At 47.1% G+C, this 21716-nt stretch overlaps 1 protein-coding gene across 1 annotated transcript in view; it reads left to right on the forward strand.

Annotated features, from left to right (window-relative positions):
- Window positions 1-541: 541 nt before the first annotated feature.
- The window catches only part of CCNJL (cyclin J like), a gene marked incomplete at its 5' end in the record, with an annotated part of 55433 nt that continues 34258 nt past the window's right edge, over window positions 542-21716 (forward strand). The window contains 4 exon segments of the mRNA XM_081230796.1: window positions 542-658; window positions 660-788; window positions 790-803; window positions 1182-1296. Coding sequence (XP_081086922.1) covers window positions 542-658; window positions 660-788; window positions 790-803; window positions 1182-1296 — 375 coding nt within the window.

Below are 21716 nucleotides of genomic sequence, written 5' to 3' on the forward strand. Positions count from 1 at the left end.
CGGACCCTCCAAAAACACTGGTTTTCTCCCAATGTAGGGCGTACAATTTATACCTTGCAGGAGCACAAAAAAATATCCGCTGATTTACTGAGCCTCCTTTAGAATCAGGGACTCGTGAATAATCAAGAGCGGATTTTCTGGCGATTTCGTGGGAACTGTCCGTTTGGAAATCCACCTCCCCATTCCAGGGCCGGTTAAAAAAAAAAAAAAGAAATTAAAAAAAAACACCAACCAGGTGGAACCGACGAAAGGTTGGCTAGAACAGCGCACGCGGGAGAGAGAACTTTCTGGGGGCATTCTGTCCGCGCCTTTCATGAGTGGCGCGCGCAGGTGGCGCCGCGGTCCTGGCGCCGCGGTCCCATCGATGCCCGCGTGAGTCCTCGGGGTGCCCAGGAGGCGACCCGGTGCCCACGCGAAGGTGAGAGGAAGCTTTCCACCGAGGCGGGGGAGGAGGGCTGACAGGAAACGCAGCCAGCGCCGGCGAAAGAAAGACTTCCAGTTCCCAGCCCCCCGCCCCGCGGGGTGCGGGGGCCGGCGGCGCATGCGCGAGGCCCGGCCCCCAATTCCCCCGGCGAGAGAGAAAGGCCCCCGGCGGCCCCGAGGCTGTGAGCCGCGGAGGGACCCGAGCGTACGCAGGGGCGCGGCGGTGGCGGGGGCTAGCCGGGCTACGGAGGCGGCAGTCAAGAGCGTGGAGCGCCCAGCGCTACGGCCCATCCGCGTGCAGGCACCCCAGGGCACAGCCAGCTCGGCCCTGGGCCGGGGGGGCCTGGCGCCCGCAGCCCCCCACGCCCGGAGAGGGATGCGTGAGTTTCGCCCCGGCTGGAGGGCAGGATGTGGGAGCAGGACAAAGGCTGGGCGGCGGGGGAGGAGTTGGGGACAGCGAGCCGGTGGCCGCTGCCAGAGCCCTGGCCTCTGGAGAGCTAGCGAAGTCGGCAACTTTCTCTGCAACTTTTGCAAAAGGGAAGATAAAAATTCTGCAAGTTGTTGCACAGCTCCAGGTCGCCTCAGGTTCCGCGAATAGAGGGGAGGGGGCACTGCAACCTTCCCGGGATGGGAGGCGACCGCCAGCTCCGCTGAGCGGGACAGGAGGGGGCGCCCGGCAGAGACCCCGGCCGAGGACGAGAGAGGATGGGATGCCGGGGGGCGCGCTGCGGCCGCTGAAGTTGCCCGTGTCCACACAGGGTGCGCCCTGAGAGCCCGGTAGCCTCGCGTCGCGGCGCTGTAGACTCGATGATGGATGAGCCGTGGTGGGAAGGGCGTGTCGCCTCGGACGTCCACTGCACCCTGCGCGAGAAGGTCAGTCTATCCCCGCCCTTGTCACTCGCAGGGCTGGGTATTTAAAAAGTCCCTTTCGCCCTCGACTCAGTATCCTCAGGTCGCCCTGCGTGGGAACTAGAAACTCCCGGTGCTTTTTTTCCCTCCTGCTCTTAGCCTCCTCCTGGGACAGTCGTGAGGTGAGAAACGAGACTGGAGAGCTTAAATTGGTTTTTCTGCTTAGGAGCCCAGAGTTCTCAGACAACTAAACTGTACCCCTTAAGGTGGTATTTCCCATAGTACTGTCACCCGAGATTATTTTAAAGGGTACATGAATGAACTTAAAAAAAATAATCATCGTGTATTTACTTTAATGTGCAATTTAAAAACATATATCGAGCAAGTTCTGCATAGGCTAACTGATGATGATTTTCCATATATTGTAACGATGTAGTTCCTTTTAAAATAAATTTAAGTAAAAGTAGTGACTTTACATAAAGAATAATTAGGTAAATGATAGTATAAGGCATACGTAGTTAATGCCCCCACCCCAAATATATCTAGGATGGGACTGAATAAGATTTAAGAAACACTAAAGTAGAGGCTACACAGCACTATTTACAATAGCCAGGACATGGAAGCAACCTAATCGACAGATGAATGGATAAAGAAGATGTGGCACATATATACAATGGAATATTACTCAGCCATAAAAAGAAACGAAATTGAGTTATTTGTAGTGAGGTGGATGGACCTAGAGTCTGTCATACAGAGTGAAGTAAGTCAGAAAGAGAAAAACAAACACCATATGCTAACACGTATATGTGGTATCTAAAAAAAGAAAACGAAAAAATGGTTCTGATGAACCTAGGGGCAGGACAGGAATAAAGACGCAGACATAGAGAATGGGCTTGAGGACACAGGGAGGGGGAAGGGTAAGCTGGGACGAAGTGAGGAAGTGGCATGGCCATATATACACTACCAGATGTGAAATAGATAGCTAGTGGGAAGCAGCCGCATAGCACAGGGAGATCAGCTCGGTGCTTTGTGACCACCTAGAGGGGTGGGATAGGGAGGGTGGGAGGGAGACGCAAGAGGGAGGGGATATGGGGATATATGTATATGTATAGCTGATTCACTTTGTTACACAGCAGAAACTAACACACCATTGTAAAGCAATTATACTCCGATAAAGATGTTAAAAAAATTTAAAAATAAATAAATAAATAAATAAAGGAGAGGCTACAAAACTAAGAGAATGTGGGGAGACAACAAACACTCCCCTGCCAGTTTGCCGCTGGTGGCAGAAGGTGGAGGCACCTGAAATGTGATCTCTGCTTTCCCCCTCACCTCAAAAGGAGAAGTGCTGATGGGCTCCAGGAAGGTGGAAGAGTCCAGGTGGATTAGAGATGTGGCCTGTGCGTCTTGTCTCCTGCCCCTGGGCTGAGACTGGGAAGGGTGGTTTGGGGAACAGGTGTGAAATAAAGGTATGTATTGGTTTCCTAGGGCTGCTGGGACAAAGTACCATAAACCTGGGGACTTACACAATAAAAATATGCTCTCTCACAGTTCTGGAGGCTAGAAGTCCAAAATCAAGGTGTTGGCAAGGCCATGCTACTCCTTGGCATTCCTTGGCTCATGAGGCATCACTCCCATCTCTGTCTCTGTTGTCACATGGTGTTCTATCTGTATCTATTTTCTCTTCTTATAAGGACACCTGTCATTGGAATAGTGGCTACTTTAATCCAGCGTGACCTCATCTTAATTTAACTAATTACATCTGAAAAGACCCTATTTCCAAATAAGACCACATTTTTAGGTTCTGGGTAGACATGAATTCTGGGCGGACACCATTCAACCCAATACAGGGAGGGAAAGGTCTTAGTGGATTACCTGGCTCCCTACACAAACAGGTCTCATATCCAGTGCATTTGCACCCGATGTCTATGGAGTTCTGCCTAAAAAGTCACCACAGGGTTTTTTCCTCATCAGGAGGTAGCTGTCTTCTAGTAAAATTACTTTTTCTTTTTTCCTATACCTAGTCTATCTCCATCTTGCATTGCTTGTCTGGGCTGTGGCTTTCCTCTGCTTCCCTTGGTCTTCTTCCCAGAACAGAATGGCCCAAGGTGCAAGCACATTTTAGGCATCTGGAGAAGAAATTCAGGTCTTGATGGTTCAATTAAAAAGCTGGGGCAGTGGGATGGTGGACCAGGCAGTAAGGTCTTGGTCCTTTTCTGGAGGTGGTGGCTAAATAAATTAGTGAGGCCTGCCGTGGAAATTGGGCTTCCTTGTTCGTTGTAGGCTCGACTGGTTGTTAGTTCTGCTCATAGCTTAGGAGGAATGGCTTTGACCTCATTGGTCCTTTCTAGCAGGAAGGATTTCTGAGAGCAGTATAAACTCAACCAGCTCAACTACCTGAGAATCCTCAGCCTTTTGTATATAAGCAAGATTGTTCTAATCTCTCCTCCAGCCACTCAAAGAAGCAGGGCAGGGCTTCCCTGGTGGCGCAGTGGTTGAAAGGCCGCCTGCCGATGCAGGGGACACGGGTTCGTGCCCCGGTCCGGGAGGATCCCACATGCCGCGGAGCGGCTGGGCCCGTGAGCCATGGCCGCTGGGCCTGCGTGTCCAAAGCCTGTGCTCCGCAACAGGACAGGCCACAACAGTGAGAGGCCCTCATACCGCAAAAAAAAAAAAAGGAGCAGGTTAGGCAATTCCCCATTAATTGTGGCTCACCCATGCCATAATGCCGTATGAGTTCACTGTTGGGCTGCCTACCTTGAAGGAGGACGGGTTTGTCCAGGTTTTTCAGGTTAGAGATAGAAAACTCACTCGGGTTGATACTCGGGGTCACCTGTGACTCGAAGCTGGTCTTATTAGGGTAAATCCTGGGTTTCTTTTTTTTTTTTTTTAATTGAAGTATAGTTGATTTACAATGTTGTGTTAGTTTCTGGTGTACAACAAAGTGATTCAGTTATACATACATATACATATTCTTTTTCATATTCTTTTCTGTTATGGTTTGTTACAAGATACTGAATATAGTTCCCTGTGCTATACTGTAGGACCTTGTTGTATATCTACGCTATAGGTAATAGTTTGCATCTGCTAATTCCAAACTCCTAATTTATCCTTTCCCCACCCTCTTCCCCCTTTGGTAACCATAAGTTGGTTCTCTGTGTCTGTGAGTCTGTTTCTGTTTTGTAAATAAGTTCATTTGTATCGTATTTTAGATTCCACATATAACTGATATGTGGTATTTGTCTTTCTCTTTCTGACTTACTTCATTTAGTATTGTAATCTCTATGTTCGTCCATGTTGCTGCAAATGACATTATTTCATTCTTTTTTATGGCCAAGTAGTATTCCATTGTATATATATCACATCTTCATCCATTCATCCGTTGATGGACATTTAGGTTGCTTCCTTGTAAACAGTGCTGCTGTGAACATAGGGGTGCATGTGTCTTTTCTGTTCATTTCTTTTTAATTAATTAATTAATATTTTATTTTTGGCTGTGTTGGGTCTTCGTGGCTGTGCACAGGCTTTCTCTAGTTGCTGCAAGCGGGGCTACTCTTCGCTGCTGTGCGCGGGCTTCTCGTTGTGGTGGCTTCTCTTGTTGAGGAAGCATGGGCTCTAGGTGCACTGGCTTCAGTAGTTGTGGCTCGTGGGCTCTAGAGCGCAGGCTCAGTAGTTGTGGCACGTGGGCTTAGTTGCTCCGCGGCATGTGGGATCTTCCCAGACCAGGGATTAAACCTGTGTCCCTTGCATTGGCAGGCAGATTCTTAACCACTGAGCCACCAGGGAAGTACTGCATGTATCTTTTCAAATTAGAATTTTCTCTGGATATATGCCCAGGAGTGGCATATATAAGTTTTTTGAGGAACCTCCATATTGTTTTCCATAGTGGCTGTACCAATTTACATTCCCACCAACAATGTAGGAGGGTTCCCTTTTCTCCATGGCTTTTCTTGCTTATAATGTCATACTCTTTGTTTGTTGAATGCTGCCAGATGAATACAAAGTATGTTTCCATCTAGGCTGTTGAATTGTCATCATAGAACCAGGAGCAGTTATCCTCACTTGACTGGTGCAGGAAGCAAGCCTGGGATGACAGAGATAGTGAGAGCCCCCCCCCCTTTGTCAGATATGAGATTCCAGTATAGTGTTATACTACAGTGTATAAAATGTGACACTGAGGAAACAAACCTTGGTGTTGAATGCAAGCTACTAATGGCAGTGAAACCTTGAGCTGCTTATTTAGCCTCTCTAAACCTCTTTAAACCTGGCCCTCATTGTTCATTCTTCCCACAACAGGCAGAACTTAGATTGTGTCACTTCTCTGCTTAAAGACCTCTACCATCATCCCACTGCAGTTATAATTTCCAGTCCTTATCACCACCTCTGTTACCTGACACAGCCCAGCCCTGGCCTGCTCTCCTGCCTTGTCTCCTGCCCCATCCCATTCTGACCTCCTTTCTCTTCCTTGAATAAGTCAAGCTCCTTCATGCCTCAGGGCCTTTGCACGGGCTGTTGTTCCCTCTATCTGGAGTCTCCTTTTCTCTATAACTGTTCCTCTGTGTCCCTCAATCAAATCATCCTGTTTTGTTTTCTATATAGCATTTAACGAGTGTCTGGGATTATTTTCTGTTTGCTTATTATCTTTTCCCCCACACAAGAATGTACGTTCCAGAAGAACAAGCCTGTGTTTGTCTTGTTCAGTGCGGGGCCGCAGTGTCCAGAACACAGCCGACCTTTGCAGAATGATGAGGCGAGTGAATCTTCTTTAATTTCCTCTTCTGTAAACTGGGGGAAATGTTTTCTAGGAATGTTAGGATTCAGTGAGAGAACCTGAGAGCCGTGTGAGGCACGTGGTGGCTACTTGACAGGTGCTGTGCTTTTCTATGCTTTTCCACTTAACGACCACTCCGGGGGAGGCCAATAGCCCCTTTTGTGACATGCGTGATTAGGGTAAGGCTTGGAGTTGTGACCACCCTCTCTGAGGGGTTCGCAAGTGTGACAGGGTCTTCATAAGAAAGGCAGCACTGGACCTTTGGATGGTGTTGGGGCTGAGGCTGGGAAGGGGGAGCAGTGGGCCAGAAGTCACGTGCCTGCTGAGGGGTAGGACACAGGAACTAGACCCCATCTGCAAGATCTTCTGCCCAGCCCCGGGAAGCCTTTCTGACTAGTGAATGGGAGGGTGGAACCCTCTTCCCGCCCAAATTGCTATGGAGAGATGGCTCCCTTTCCTCTCTTTTCAGGCCCCCTTTATCCAGTGCTCAACCTTAAAGTACTCCTATTTATTTATTTATTTTATTGAAGTATAGTTGATTTACAATGTTATGTTAGTTTCTTGTGTACACCAAGTGATTCAGTTTTATATATATATATTTTTTTTTTCATATCCTTTTCCACTATGGTTTATTACAAGATATTGAGGGACTTCCCTGGCGGTCCTGTGGTTAAGACTCCACGCTTCCACTGCAGGGGGTGTGGGTTCAGTCCCTGGTCAGGGAACTAACATCCCGCATGCCACGTGGTGCAGTCAAAAAAAAAAAAAAAAAAAAGATACTGAATATAATTCCCTGTGCTCTACAGTAGGTCCTTGTTTATCTATTTTATATGTAGTAGTATGTATATGTTAATCCCGAACTCCTAATTTATCCCTTCCCACCCACCTTTTCCCATTGGTAACCATAAGTTTGTTTTCTACGTCTATGAGTCTGTTTCTGTTTGCTAAATAAATCAACTTCTATCATATTTTAGATTCTGCATATAGGTGATATCATATGGTATTTGTCTTTCTCTTTCTGTCTTACTTTACTTAGTATGATAATCTCTAGGTCCATCCATGGTGCTGCAAATGGCATTATTTCATTCTTTTTGATGGCTGAGTAATATTCCATTGTATATATGTACCACATCTTCTTCATCCATTCCTCTGTTGATGGACATTTAGGTTGCTTCCATGTCTTGGCTATTGTAAATAGAGCTGCTGTGACCATCGGGGTGCATATACCCTTTCGGACCATGTTTTTCTCCAGATATATGCCCAGGAGTGGGATTGCTGGATCATATGATGACTCTATTTTTTTTTTTCTTTTTTTTTTGCGGTACGCGGGCCTCTCACTGTTGTGGCCTCTCCTGTTGCGGAGCACAGGCTCCGGACGTGCAGGCTCAGCGGCCACGGCTCACGGGCCCAGCCGCTCTGCGGCATGTGGGATCTTCCCGGACCGGGGCACGAACTCATGTCCCCTGCAAAGGCAGGTGGACTCTCAACCACTGCGCCACCAGGGAAGCCCTGCCCAATTTTTGATTGGGTTGTTTGTTTTTTTGTTATTGAGTTGTATGAACTGTTTGTATATTTTGGAAATCAAGACCTTGTAGGTCACATCGTTTTCAAATATTAACTTACTCCTTTGATCATCCTACCTGGCCTTACTGCTGCTGCTGGAGCAGAGTGAGAGTCCCCCTCCTGTGACTACTTTTCTGCTGGGCCTGGGGGTGCCAGCCAGTACAGGGGGGTCAGGATTCTTCCTCATCACACCTGTGCCCTTGAACTTCTTCACTGAACATGGGGGGAGGAGCAGATCATCCCCACCATGCTGGTGGTGACAGTGAGGCTGTTGGTGATGTTTTTCTAGTAACCAGCTGTATGCCCCAAGGAGTGTTCAGATTAGACTGACAGCCCTTTTTTTTTTTTTTTTTTTTTTTTTTTGGCAAAAAGATGCATCCACCCAAGTTTAAAATTAGCAGGTTCTGGGTACACATGATGAAATTAGGTCATGGGATGGCTGTCAGCTTGAGGGCCAACTTCCTGGTTCTTCAAGCCTCTCTCCCTTCCCCCATGTGTCCTGGCCCCAACCTCATGCTTCTCTCATTGTCCTTGTCACCTGTGTAGTAACTTGTCCTACTCACTAGAGTGTGAGCCCCTCGCAGGCATGAAGTATGCGTGATATCTCGGGATTCCCAGACCAGTGTGATGAGGTGTGGAGGGAGGGCAAGGGGTGTCCACCCCCTCACCTGCTGCAGACACAGCCCCTGGGGGAGCACAGAATGGAAGGACGAGGCTCAGATGGACTTGCGGGGGCACGTTGAATGGTGGTGCAGGAATGCTTCCCAGGGACCCTCCGTTGGGTCTTGGGCATGTCCCAGGAGGTGCCCCTGGCCTGGCTGGGGCAGTCTGTGTGAGCAGCTGCAGTGCCAGGCACAGGACCAGGGAGAGGCTGCCTCCTGGCCTCCTACAGACTTAGATAGTAGGCAGTCTCGTTCTTTCCTTGGATAATGTGGGGGGAGGAGAGGAATAGAGGAGGGGCTAGAAAAAGAATTTCCCACAAGGGCAGATCCACTGACCTGGACCGAAGTCCAGCCTCAGGATCTTAGGAAAAGAACTACAGGTTAAGCCCGGATAATAGAAGTCTAGATCATTCCTCCCACACTTATGTCAGGAAGTTCCATTTTCCTTCCTGAATTTTATCTTCTAATGAGCAGCACAATAGATAGAGCTTGCTCTGGTCTCCGTTTGACTTATGTCCATTTTACACATAATCGTCCCTCCAGTTAGGAAGAAGTGCTTATATTAGTGAAGCAAAGAGTGTGTTTAAGGACCCTTATCCATCACTGTGATTTAAGGCTTCTTGGGTATGTGAAAGACTGTGAATATAAGGGTTTGGGGTGGGTACTTGGGGAAAGAGTACCCCACCGTCCCAAAGCCACGTTGACAAACGCTGCTTAGCATGACCTGGTAGCTTTATCTTCTGGGGCTCTGGGGAGCCCGCGTACCCGAGGCTCGCTTTTCCTCCATTGGGCATTCGTCTTCTCCCAGGATCAGAGTCGCCTGGTACCTTGGGGGTCTTCCCCATTGCCCCAGATTTGAGATCTGCAGAGCAACCAGCCACCAAATGTGTTTTCCCTACTGAAGCCAGCTCCTTGCACACTTAAAGGTCTTTAGCTGTGTGAGACCATGTTTTTTTGAACCAATGGAGTGATAAAGGACATTTTTACTGATTTGGGACTGAATTTATACAAAGACCTAAAACACCAACAACAAAAATGATGCTTAGTGGTGATGATGTTAGTGGCTACTATTTACTGAGCACGTCCCGTAGTTCAGGCAGTGTGCCAAGCACGCCCCTGTGTAGTATCTCACTCCTCATACCTGCCCCGGTGCTGGGATTGACCCCGTGTGATAGGTGGAAACTACAAGACTCAGAGGGTGTCAGTCACTCTCTTGAGATCAAATCCCTGATTGTATTAGAGTCTGAACATAAATCTGGGGAGAAAAACATCCATTTTAGCAAAGAATGGAAGTCCAAGGCAGGGAACAATTGAGGCTCTGCCCTCCATGATACTGTAGGCTCTGTATTTTAGTTTATGGTACAGTGGTTCGCCAAGAGCTAGGTTCTCCCCAAACCATTCTGAGAAGCCTGACTGCCCGGCCGGGGCCTCCCTTGTTTGGTCCTGGTGGGTCCTGGTGCCTCAGCTGTGCGTGGTGCTTCTCTCCTTGAAGTGATTTGGCCTCTGCTGTTGCCTGCCCTGGGGCGTCCTTGGTGGGCTGTTCCTGTTTCCCCTGACTGGGGAAAGGGAGAGATGCTGTGGGGCCTTCCTCTCTTGCCCGAACTCTGACAGCTGCATGTGGTAGAATCTCATCCCTGCTCTGTCCTTCACCTGGGTTAAAACTGCACCATTTTCTAGTGACCCCTAAAGCCTCTTTTATTTCTCTTTTCCAACATCAATACTCTCTCTTCTCACCCCTCCCCTTAAATTCCTTGAATTTCCCCACTGCAAGGCTGAACATCTGTCTCCTCATAGAAGGTGGTGACTCAGGTCCATGCTCAGCCATTTGGCTAGGTCACCCCCTAACTGGTTTTTCTATTCCCTTCTCCTCCCTCTGGGTTTCTACACCCCCAGGGAACAGTTCTTCCCAAATCATGAGGCACACCCAGATCCACCCATAAGAAAGTGTTCCAGACACTGGGATGTGTCTGCCCAGCTTCGTTCCAGGAATGTGTTACTCAGGCCTTTCAGACCCACATGCTGGTTTTGACAAACACTTAGGTACTGACATGGTGATGATCTTCAAGTGAGACCCTAAGCAGCCGTCCCTCAGGGCCCCTTCCTGGAGGTAATGGTGAGGCTTTTAGTATAAGCAGGAGTTTCCTGCACGCATCCTGAAGAGATGATCTGGGCTGCTCCCAAGGTGTGTGCAGACAGAGGATGGAAGGTGGGTTGAGAAATGGGGTTTGTAGGTGGAATGAGATGTCATTCAGAGTGGTGTCTAGCTTGGAGACGCCCTCACTCCACTACCTCACCTGTGTTCTGTAGGAAGCTGGGGACAAAACTGAATCAGAACTTGGCGTTTTCTCTCGAGTCCTACACGCCTTAGGATAAGGAAGTGTTCAGGGTGCCCTCAACACTCAGCTGAGACCTGGTCTCTGCACCTGATCTGTGGAAGAAGCAGATTATCTTGGAGCCTCCCTTTCATCTATAAACCAGGAGAGTGATTCCTGCCCCCTGCCTCCCAGGTATCCTGGGAGAAAATGGGTGTCCTCCATCAGTCTCCAGGGCCTCTGGAAGGGTCTTGGTGGGCACCCTGGATGGTTGGGAAAGCCTGTGCTCCCTAAGTGAGGGGAGGACAGTTCAGGCTTTGGGTTGGCCCTGTGCCCTTGCCCTTGACTTGTTCTTTGTCTTCCTAAACCACATAGCCCCTTGGGTAAAGAGAGTGTAGCCAACAGTTCTCTCTGAGAGAACCTGGCAGAAAGAGGTGACAATTTTGGTCTGTTATTTTCTCTCTCTCTTTTTTTTTTTGGCCATGCCGCCCGACTTGCAGGATCCTAGTTCCCTGACCAGGGATTGAACCCATGCCCACTGCAGTGGAAGCATGGAATCTGGTATAACCCCTAGACTGCCAGGGAAGTCCCTTCATTTTTTTTTTTAAAGTTATTAAACACACAGAGTGGGGTTTTTGTTTGTTTGTTTGTTTAGGAAACTGCAAAAGTAAATACAAGCACACAGAAGAAAGTAAAATTCCCCCCCACAATCCCACCCCTTGGAAGTAATTTGTTGACATTTTGGTGTAGGTTCTTCTGTTCCTTTGTGTGCCTGTCATTACAACACATTTTTATTTTGGAGTTTTTATTTAGTAAAAATGGAAAATACCTTTTCTCAGAACACTTTGTTGATTTTGTAGTATGTCATGCTCACATTTCCATATCATTCTTCTCCACCCAATTCCTGATTATTGGACTTTAGCAAAAAATTAGAAGCGATTGTGTTTATTTAGAATAGACAATATAAGAACATGGTAGGTCTTCCCTGGTGGCGAAGTGGTTGAGAGTCCGCCTGCCGATGCAGGGGACACGAGTTCGTGCCCCGGTCCGGGAAGATCCCACATGCCGCGGAGCAGCTGGGCCCATGAGCCATGGCCACTGAGCCTGCGCGTCCGGAGCCTGTGCTCCGCAACGGGAAAGGCCACAACAGTGAGAGGCCCGCGTACCGCAAAAAAAAAAAAAAAAAGAACATAGTAAAAAGGGAAAAAAACCCAAGTTATATGAAAGGGTGGATGGTGAAGAGGCTCTAGTTTTCCTCCCTGAAAGGTACCACTGATCCCAGTTTCTCATGAATCCTTCCAGAGTTGTTCTCTGCATGAACAAACCAAGTGTGTGTTCTAACACAAGTGGTAGTAGCATTTACACACTTCCCTGTACCATTTGATTTTTTTTAATGTTTACAGTTTAATAATTTAAATATTTTTTATGAAATGACCAAACAGAAGCTCCATGATGAGAAGGGATTTTTTTGGGGTCTTTTCTGCTCATTTTAACAATAAAGGTATAGTGTAGATACTCAATATATTTGTGTTGAATGAATGAATGAAATATTTCTTTTTGGTAATTTTTTATCCAAATATATACATTTTATTTTATATAAATGTTATCATAGTATATTATAGTTTCATAACAATTTTTTTCTTAACTGCATATACTAAGTAACTTGGTATGTCATTAACTATTCTTTTTTTTTTTTTTGTCATTAACTATTCTTCTGCGGTATCGTGCATAATGTTTTATTGTATGGATATACCATGATTTAACTCATTTCTTTGTTAGATACTTAGATGGAGCTGCTTATTCATTTTTTTTAATTGAAGTTAATTTATATACAATACAATGTACAGATCTTAAGTGCATATGCAGTTTCGAGTATACAGTGAGTTTTAACAAATGTATATACTCATGTAACTACCACCATAGTCAAGATACAGAACATTGCCATCAACCTAGAAAGTTCCCAGGTACCTTTTCTCAGTCACTCACCCCATCATGCTCCCAGCCCCAGGCAATCACTGATCTGCTTTTTTGTCTGTGTAGATTAGTTTGTGTTTTCCAGAGTGTCATATAAATGGAGTTACATATATGTGCTCTTTTCTGTCTGCCTTTTTTAACTTAGAGATTCACTTTTAAGAACACTTTTGAGATTCACCTATGTTGTATCTATTAGGAGTTTATTTCTTTTTTATTGCTGAGTAGTAGTCCACAGTATGTATATTACATAATTTGTTCATTCATCCCCCTCTTGATGGTCTTTTGGGTCATTTCTCCTGTACCATTTGATTTTACACAGCACTACAGTGGTGATCCTATTCTTCTGTCTGCGAGTGTGCTCATGAGAATAAATGCCTAAAATGGAATTGCTGGTCTTGGGGTGTGATTTTAAGAACTTTGAGTTTCACCAGTTAATAAATTATCAAAAGTTGCACCAGCCTGCACTTGTACCAGTGGTGTGGGAGGGTGTCAGCTTCCCAGTAACTTTGCTAACCCTGGATATTAGCCTTTAAAAAAAAAGAAAAGTCCATGCCGGGCTTCCCTCATGGCTCAGCGGTTAAGAATCCACCTGCCAGTGCAGGGGACACGGGTTCAAGCCCTGGTCCGGGAAGATCCCACATGCTGCGGAGCAACTAAGCTCGTGCGCCACAACTACTGAGCCTGAGCTCTAGAGCCCGTGAGCCACAACTACTGAAGCCCGTGCACCTAGAGCCCGTGCTCTGCAACAAGAGAAGCCACCGCAGTGAGAAGCCCACGCACCGCAACGGAGAGCAGCCCCCGCTCACTGCAACTAGAGAAATCCCGCACGCAACAACGAAGAACCAACGCAGCCAAAAATAAATAAATAAAATAAATAAACTTATTTTTTAAAAAAAGTCCATGCCATTTCAGTAGGTCAAAATGGTGTCTCTTGGCTGTGTTTAAAAGAATCAGGAACCCAGAATGGGAAAAGCACTAACGGGTGGGAAGGAAGGGGTACAGAACTCTGAATACTTTCCAGGATCTGGGGAGGCCCATATGCAGCAGGGAACCAGCCTGAGACCTGTGTCAGGCTGGGTGAGGGCTGCTGACCTTTGGCCCTGGCCAGAAAACTCCCCAGGCTCCCTCTGAGCCCCATTGTTGCAGTGTGTGCTTCCCTCTACCCCCAAGTGGCAGTTACTTGGAAACTTGAATCTTGAGGTGGAATTTGAATTGTCCTGCGGCACTGGCTCCCTTGCAGGTCACTGGAGCAGATGGTACCAGGGCCTAGGCCTTCTTTGTGGTAGGGACATCTCCCCTGGTAGCACCAGCTACTTAGTCCAAAAATGGTCATCCATTGACTTGCGTGGGTGGGTTGGGTTGACAAGGAGTGAGGAGGATCATAAGAACAGAGAAAAGCATCAGGAATTGGATGGATTCAGTTATTGTAAGGAAAACTTGGAGAAAACCTAAATGCCCATCAGAGGGGAATTGGTTTCACTGTGGTTCATGCATAGACTAAAATAGGTGGAGTTATCAAATATGATGAGGTAGATAACTTTCTGCTTAATAACAGTTAATTTCCTGATCCTTGTAAAAAAAAATGCAAGTAACTCAGTACTCCTGACTCTTTGGAATGAACCACTGTGCTTTCCTTTTTATTATAGAAATTTAAAAAGATACACAAAAGTAGAAAGAAAAGTGGAATGAATCCCCATGTACCCTCTACCCAGCTTCAGTACCTGTTTCATCTTCCCCAGACAGCATGTCATTTCACCCATAAATATCTACTAAGCAATAAAAGCCTCTTTTTTTGACATAACAACTATGCCATTATTTTATTACAAACTCACCATCATTCATTAATAATCTATTGCTCAGTCCATAATTCAGTTCTCACAGCTGTCTCAGAAATGGCACTTATAGTTGCATTGTTCAAAATCACAATCCAGATAAGATCCATGCATTATATTTTTTTAATTGAATGTAAGTTTCTTTAAATTCTATAGTGCTTTATAATTTTCAAAAGTTTCACATACATGATTTCATATAATCCTGTAATAACCCTTTTTTTACATCCCCTGCTTCTATATTGTCCCACCCCCTTTCCCTCTCCCCACTGGTAATCACTAGTTTGTTCTCTGTATCTGTAAGCTTCTTTTTTGTTATATTCACTAGTTGTATTTTTTAGGTTCCACATATGATATCATACAGTATTTGTCTTTCTCTGACTTATTTCACTTAGCATAATGCCTTCCAAGTCCAGGAATGTTGCTGCAAATGACAAAATTTCATTCTTTTTTATGGCTGAGTAGTATTCTGTTGTATATATGTACCACATCTTCTTTATCCATTCATCTGTTGAAGGACACTTAGGTTGCTCCCATACCTTGGCAATTGTAAATAATGCTGCTATGAACATGGAGGTACCTGTATCTTTTTGAATTAGTGTTTCTGTTTTTTGGGGTTTTTTTTTCCAGATGTATACCCAGGAGTGGAATTGCTGGGTCATATGGTAGTTCTGGTTTTAGTTTTTTGGGAAATCTCATACTGTTCTCCACAGTGGCTGCACCAGTTTGCATTCCCACAAACAGTGTAGGTGGGTTCTCTTTTCTCCACATTCTTGCCAACATTTGTTATTTGTGCTCTTTTGATGATGGCCATTCTACAGGTGTGAGGTGATAATCTATCTCGTTGTGGTTTTCATTTACATTTCCCTGATGATTAGTGATGTTAAGTGTCTTTTCATGTGCCTGTTGGCCATCTTCGTTTCCTCTTTGGAAAAATGTCTGTTCAGTTCTTCTGCCCATTTTTTAATTGGATTGTTTGTTTTTTGATGTTGAGTTGTATGAGCTGTTTATATATGTTGGATATTAACCCCTTATCAGTCATATCATTTGCAAATATCTTCTATTCAGTAGGTTTTTAAAAATTACTCTTAAGTCTTTTATTCTGTAATGGTCTCCCTGTCTCCCAGCTCCTTAAAATTGTTTTTTTCATGCCACTGGGTTTTTTCCTGAGGGACACCCCCTGTTCTTAATTTGGCCTATTACTTCCTCATGGTATTCTTAACTTGAGTTCACTGTTAACAGTTTGGCTTGTATACTTCCCTACTCTGTGGGACTAGAATATGCTGCAATCTCCTTGCTCTCTAGTTGGCCGTCAAACATCACTTCCTCAGAGGAACCTTCTCCCACTCGCACACAAGGTCAGTCTGCACCCCTGTGACGTTCTCAGACTACCCTCGATTATTCCTTCAGCACCCATCATGACTTGTAATTGTACACTTCTTAGTGGGATTGTTCCATTTGGATCTGGTTCCCTCTCTAGACGGCAGGTGCATGAGAGCAGGCTGGGGCTGTGTTTCCCCAGTTCCGAGCAGAGTAGCCACAAGCCCCTTGGTGTGTGCTCATCACGGACGCCTGGTCTGGGGTCTGTGCCTTACAGCCCACACACACATCGCCTTCCTGGACCTCACTGTCTGGTGGGGTGGGTAGCACAGCTGCCAGTAACTCCATCTACTGGGAGAGAAACAGCCTCCAAGGGCTTCAGCACTTGGCCAAGGTCCCCCATTAAGTGGGGGAGCTGGGACCTTAAAACCTCACGGTCTGCTGTCCGGAGTCTGACTTTGAAAATGCAGGGGAGTCGCACGCAGCCTTGAAGGCAGCCATGTGTAACAGGGACTTCCCTTCAGCGGCGGGGCGACCTGGGGCGAGTGGTACAGAGCTGTTAGCTCTGAGTGGGAATCTCTCGTTGGTCTCTTCTTTTGTGTTAACTTTCTATTTTGAGGTATTATCAAACTTAGAGTTGCCAACACAGTACACAGTTGTAAACACTTTAACACATTTGCCTTATCATCCCCTTTTTCTGTCAGGCGTTTTTTTTTCCCCTCTTGGACCAAGATGCAGACATCATACTCCATTATCCCTGAATATTTCAGGGTTTATTTTGCATGGTTACTTTTTTTTTTGCGGTACGCAGGTCTCTCACTGTTGTGGCCTCTCCCGTTGCGGAGCACAGGTTCCAGATGCGCAGGCTCAGCGGCCATGGCTCACGGGCCCAGCCGCTCCGCGGCATGTGGGATCTTCCCGGACCGGGGCATGAACCCGTGTCCCCTGCATCGGCAGGCAGACTCCCAACCACTGCTCCACTAGGGAAGCCCCTGCATGGTTACTTTTAAGATGGGCCATAAAGCACTTTCTGGGGGAACTTGTGTCAAACCACTAGCGACACCTTCCCAGGTAGGAATCCTCCTTGGAAGCCTGCTTCAGGTGAAGGGGATTCAGCATTTGGATCAGGAGGGAGGAAGCCGGGTGGCCACAGGTGGCCTGGCCGTGAATCTGGGAAGGCAGAGTTCTGGCTCATTTCCTTGGACCATCCCCATGGCTTGTTGGCAGACGACTTCTTCATTAGGCAGTCATTTACTGAACCCCGTGTATGACCTGCAGACCCTAAGAGGCTCTCCCAGGAGATACCACAGCCCCAAGCCCCACTCCGGTCCTGGGGATTGGGAGGGGCGTGTGTGTGTATGTGTGTGTGTGTGTGTGTTCTTAGCACAGCTGAGGCTGAGGGGCGGGTGTGTGTGTGTGTGTGTGTGTGTGTGTGTGTGTGTGTGTGTGTGTGTGTGTGTTGTTCTTAGCACAGCTGAGGCTAATCACCTCAAACCACTTCTGGCCATTCTATTTGTTAATGGTCGTAAAATCCAGTGAAATGTAGCAATGCTATTCCCCGTTAATGGGTGCTTGTTGTGTGCTTGATGTATGTTCCCTCCTGTTATCTAAATCCTCCGGCAACCGCCTCTAGTAAGTACTAAATTATCTTCATTTTATCTCCACTTTACAGATGAGCCTGCTAAAGTTTAGAGAGTTAAATAACTTACCCAAGGTCATACAGCAGGTAGATGGCAGAGCCAAGATTTGAACCCAGGCAACCTGGCTCCAAAGCACACACTCTTTTTTTTTTTTTTTTTTGCGGTACGCGGGCCTCTCACTGTTGTGGCCTCTCCCGTTGCGGAGCACAGGCTCCGCATGCACAGGCTCAGCGGCCATGGCTCACGGGCCCATCCGCTCCGCGGCATGTGGGATCTTCCCGGACCGGGGCACGAACCCGTGTCCCCTGCATCGGCAGGCGGACTCTCAACCACTGCGCCACCAGGGAAGCCCCAAAGCATACACTCTTAACCACTGTACCAGCGGTGACACCCCATTGCCTAGGGAAGTGTGAAGAGCTTCCAAGAGAAGGTGAGATGTGGAGGAAGTTCATCTACCAGGGCTCAGGGCTGCGTGTGATAGTCACACATCAGTGACCTGCCAGGGGCGGTGTGGTGAGTAGGGGAGGAGCAGGAGATGCACCGGGAGCATTGGCTCTGGGATGCAGGTCTCCGTAGATGTTTACACTTATTCTGAGACACATGGAGAGCTGTGAGGAGTGAGTGCTGAATCACTGGAAAATGATCTTGGCCTTGGAGACCTGGGTATTGGTAATGATCCAAGGAGATGGCTTCTGAACCAGGGCAGGAAGTGGGGAGACTTGAGAGTTTTAGGAAGTGGGGTCAAAAGGACCGGTTAACAAACAGTGAAAGATTTCATGTTTCTTACTTGTTGGAACAAAGAGATTTTCCATTGCTGAGGGATTGGCCTTTTTCACAGTGAACAGTGTTCTTAGAAAGCTCCTTCCGGCAATTAATTGCTAGTTTCTGTGTACTCTTTCAAAACTCCCACTGCCCTCTAAATTAAGGGAGTAGGTGTTTATTGGGCACAGTATGCTAGACATTGTTGAATGTTTGTTGCACATCATTTTATTTGATAATTAAAGTTGCCTTAATGTCCTGACCAAGCAAGGCACTGGTAGTTCTTGCACATCGGCTCAGGTTCATTCTTGCATATTCAACACATGTTTTTTAGCAGCCGACCACATGCCACACACTGCTAGCTACTGGGGATATAAGTGATGAATAAAACAAAATTGTCTGTCTTCACGGAGCTTATAGTCAAGCATCAGGCTCACATGAAGTGCTTGTAAAGCATATTTAGGTGCCCAACTCCGTCCCAGGACGTCTGATTCAGTAAGTCAGGAAATGGGGAGTGTAATAGGTTCCTAGGGCTGCCTCAAACTGGGTGACTTAAAACAACAGAAATTTATTCCCTCACAGTTCTAGAGGCCCAAAGTTTGAAATCAAGGTGTCTTCAGGGCCGTGATCCCTTCAAAGGCTTGCAGGGAGGATCCTTCCTTGTTTCTTCCAACATCTGGTGGTTGCCGGCCACCCTGGGCGTTCCTTGGCGTGTAGCTGCATCCCTCCGTTCTCTGCTTCCATCCTCACCTGGCCCTCTGCATGTGTTTGTCTTTGCCTAGTCTTCCCTTTGTATGTTTGTGCGTCTCTGTTTTCTCTTCCTATAAGGACACCAGTCATTGGATGAGGCTCCACACTAATCCAGTATGACCTCATTTTAACTTGATTGCATTTGTCAAGACTGTTTCCAAAGAAGGTCACATTCTGAGGCTTCGGGTGGACATGAATCTGGGTGAAACGCTATCCAACTCAGTACCTGGGGACAGCCTCCATGTTTCAGTAGATCCCCAGGAGATTCCAGTGCCTGTGATCAACTGACCACGGTTGCAGAAACCCAGGTCAGCAAGGGACTGGAGTCCCAGCTGGAGTGACTGGGGGTTAGTGGTGGTGGTTACCCTAACTGACTCGTTTTGGGCTGCACAGTAGGGTCTGGGTGCCCAGAAGAATCCATCAGAAGGAATCTGGAAATTGGGGAGGGGAGCTGGAAGTATGAAGTGAAGAGCTTTTGAGGCCACAGCTTAGGAATGGTGACCCAGGGGAACAGGAAGAGAGAGTCAAGGGTTGGACCTGTTGCAGAGAACCACCATAGAAGGGGGCACATCATGACCCCTACCCCTAGGTGATGGAGGGTGTGGGAAAATGAGGGGCACCCCCAGTCGAGAAGGTGTGGGACGTGGTCATATCAGGAAGCTGCTGAATGGAAGAACTCTGGGGGCGTTTAATAAAAAGGTTGTGGGTGTTTTCGGTTCTGGGAATGAGGCGGTATGTTTGGAGCTGGTCTTCCTGCCATTTGCAGAGTTCAGGGGACCCTTGAGAGATGGGGTGACTGGGGGTGACCTTTCTCTCTGCTGGAAGAAAGCTGCAGGCCAGATATCAGCAGGAGAGGATGTCACCAGCATTGTTGGCTTCATGTACTGCAAGCCACCCTCTCAAGAATGTTGCAATAATGTTCCCGCAGAGAAGTTGATTTTTTACGGAAAATGTCTCCTCGGGGTTTATGAAGCAATCGGGCAAGAGAGGAAGGGGAGGGTGAGTGATCCTCCAGCTTTGCAGGGCCTCCCAGGTCTGTGGTGTGTCCTCCTGAGGCCTCTGAAGAACCAACGCACCCCTTTCTTTTTCCCTTTCAATTTGCAAGTCTCCACTGCCTGTTGGTCACCTTGGTTACCCATGGCGTTTCTTCACGTCTTGCTGCTCTTTGTTCTCAGGCCGACTCAACCCCTGGAGCTGTTTCCCAAGCAGCTGGCCCAGAGCCTGGAGGCCCAGCCTCCCTCGGGAGGTAGCCGTTGGCAGCAGGGAGGATGAGCATGGTGGGAAGCACGGGAGGAGACCCAGGGTGGTTTTCTTTCAGTGGCTGGTGTGGGAGAGCAGCTCAGCCATGCTCTGCACCTTGGGCTGTATGAAGCAATTGTCGCACTCAAAGCAACGTCACACCCCGGGCCCGGCCAGCTCCTCTGATGTCCAAGCCAGGATTTGCCACTAAGCCGGAATGTGGCCTTGGCCACTGAACTTCTGTGCCTCAGTCTCCTGGGTACTGTTGTTAGTGGCAGTACCTCTGCCCGGGCCCGTGTCAAGAGGGTGGGTGTTGGGATGGAGAGCCTAAATTGGGTTAAATTGTCGGGGGTGTCTGTGTGCAGAGAAACAGTGTCCGAAGGGCATATATCGACACTCATACATGCTCACAGTTATCTCCTGGTGGAGAGATTGCTGGTGATTTAAATTTTCTTTGTATTCATCGTATTTTCTAAAATTTCTGTAGTGATGAGATATTTTATAATCAGTTAACTATTGCATGATTTTGGAAGGAAAACACAAACCTAAACTATCCCATGGGGACCCCAAAACATAGTGTTAAGATCACGGAGTCAGAAAGCCCAGATTCACATCCGTCCTTTATTAACTAGGTGGCCTTCGGCAGGTTACTTAGCCTCTCTGAGCCGTCCTTGTCTGGAATACTGGGGTGCTGATGATCCCCATCTCGTGGGCCTGTTGGAGGATGAGAGGACACAGTGCATGGGATGCAGGGTCTGGCAAATGACATAGAAGCTTTCAAATTATAAATATGATACATATGTCTAAAATGGTATGTATAATATGATACATACATAGAAGCTTTCAAATTATAAATAGGATACATTCATCATAATGAGCAGGTCCAGATACTCATGAAGACCATAGGGGAGGTATAAAACTCAGGGAGCTGAATTCCAGGGGAAAGAGAAAGCTCTGTCCTTGCCTTGGGGTGACATGTGCCTCAGTCTATCCAGTAGCAACAGAAGGTAACCAAGGAGGAACCAGGTCTGTAGTTTACGGAGAATTGGGAGCTGCCAAAATTATAAATATATACATACATACATACATACATACATACATACATACATACATACATACATACATACATATATATATATATATATATATATAAAAGAGATGGGACGGGGCAGGAGATTTAATCTTGGGCCCAGTCCCTGGACTCCTCAAGGCAGGGCACCCACCCAGCACTTGGCTGCCCAGGGCTTCTGTGGCCTCTTGTGCCCCTCCTAGGCCCCTAATACCACAGCCATGTGGAAATTCTTACCAGGGGCCATTCTTCAGGTGGAAGCTGTGGTTTTTAATCTCAGCAAGCTTTTCAGTTAATCTCTTGATTTCGAATCATCAAATTCTTAGGCACTGAGCTAAGGATTTTCGCCAGAGTATTGCCTTGCAGATGCGCCGGGGTTTCATTTTCCCCAGCGCACCAGGGCCCAGCTGCCAGCACCCTAAAGCACCATTTCACAGAACAAGCTCTCTGGGATGTTGTTAGTGTGCCCCTGAAAAAGGACAGTGGGTGGTAGTGGTCTGTGGATAAATAAATTTAACTGAGAGTTTCTCAAGACTATGTAAGTTTTTTCCTGGAC

The sequence above is a fragment of the Mesoplodon bidens genome, assembly GCF_964165515.1.
Source record: "Mesoplodon bidens genome assembly, chromosome: 4".
Lineage (NCBI taxonomy): Eukaryota > Metazoa > Chordata > Mammalia > Artiodactyla > Ziphiidae > Mesoplodon > Mesoplodon bidens.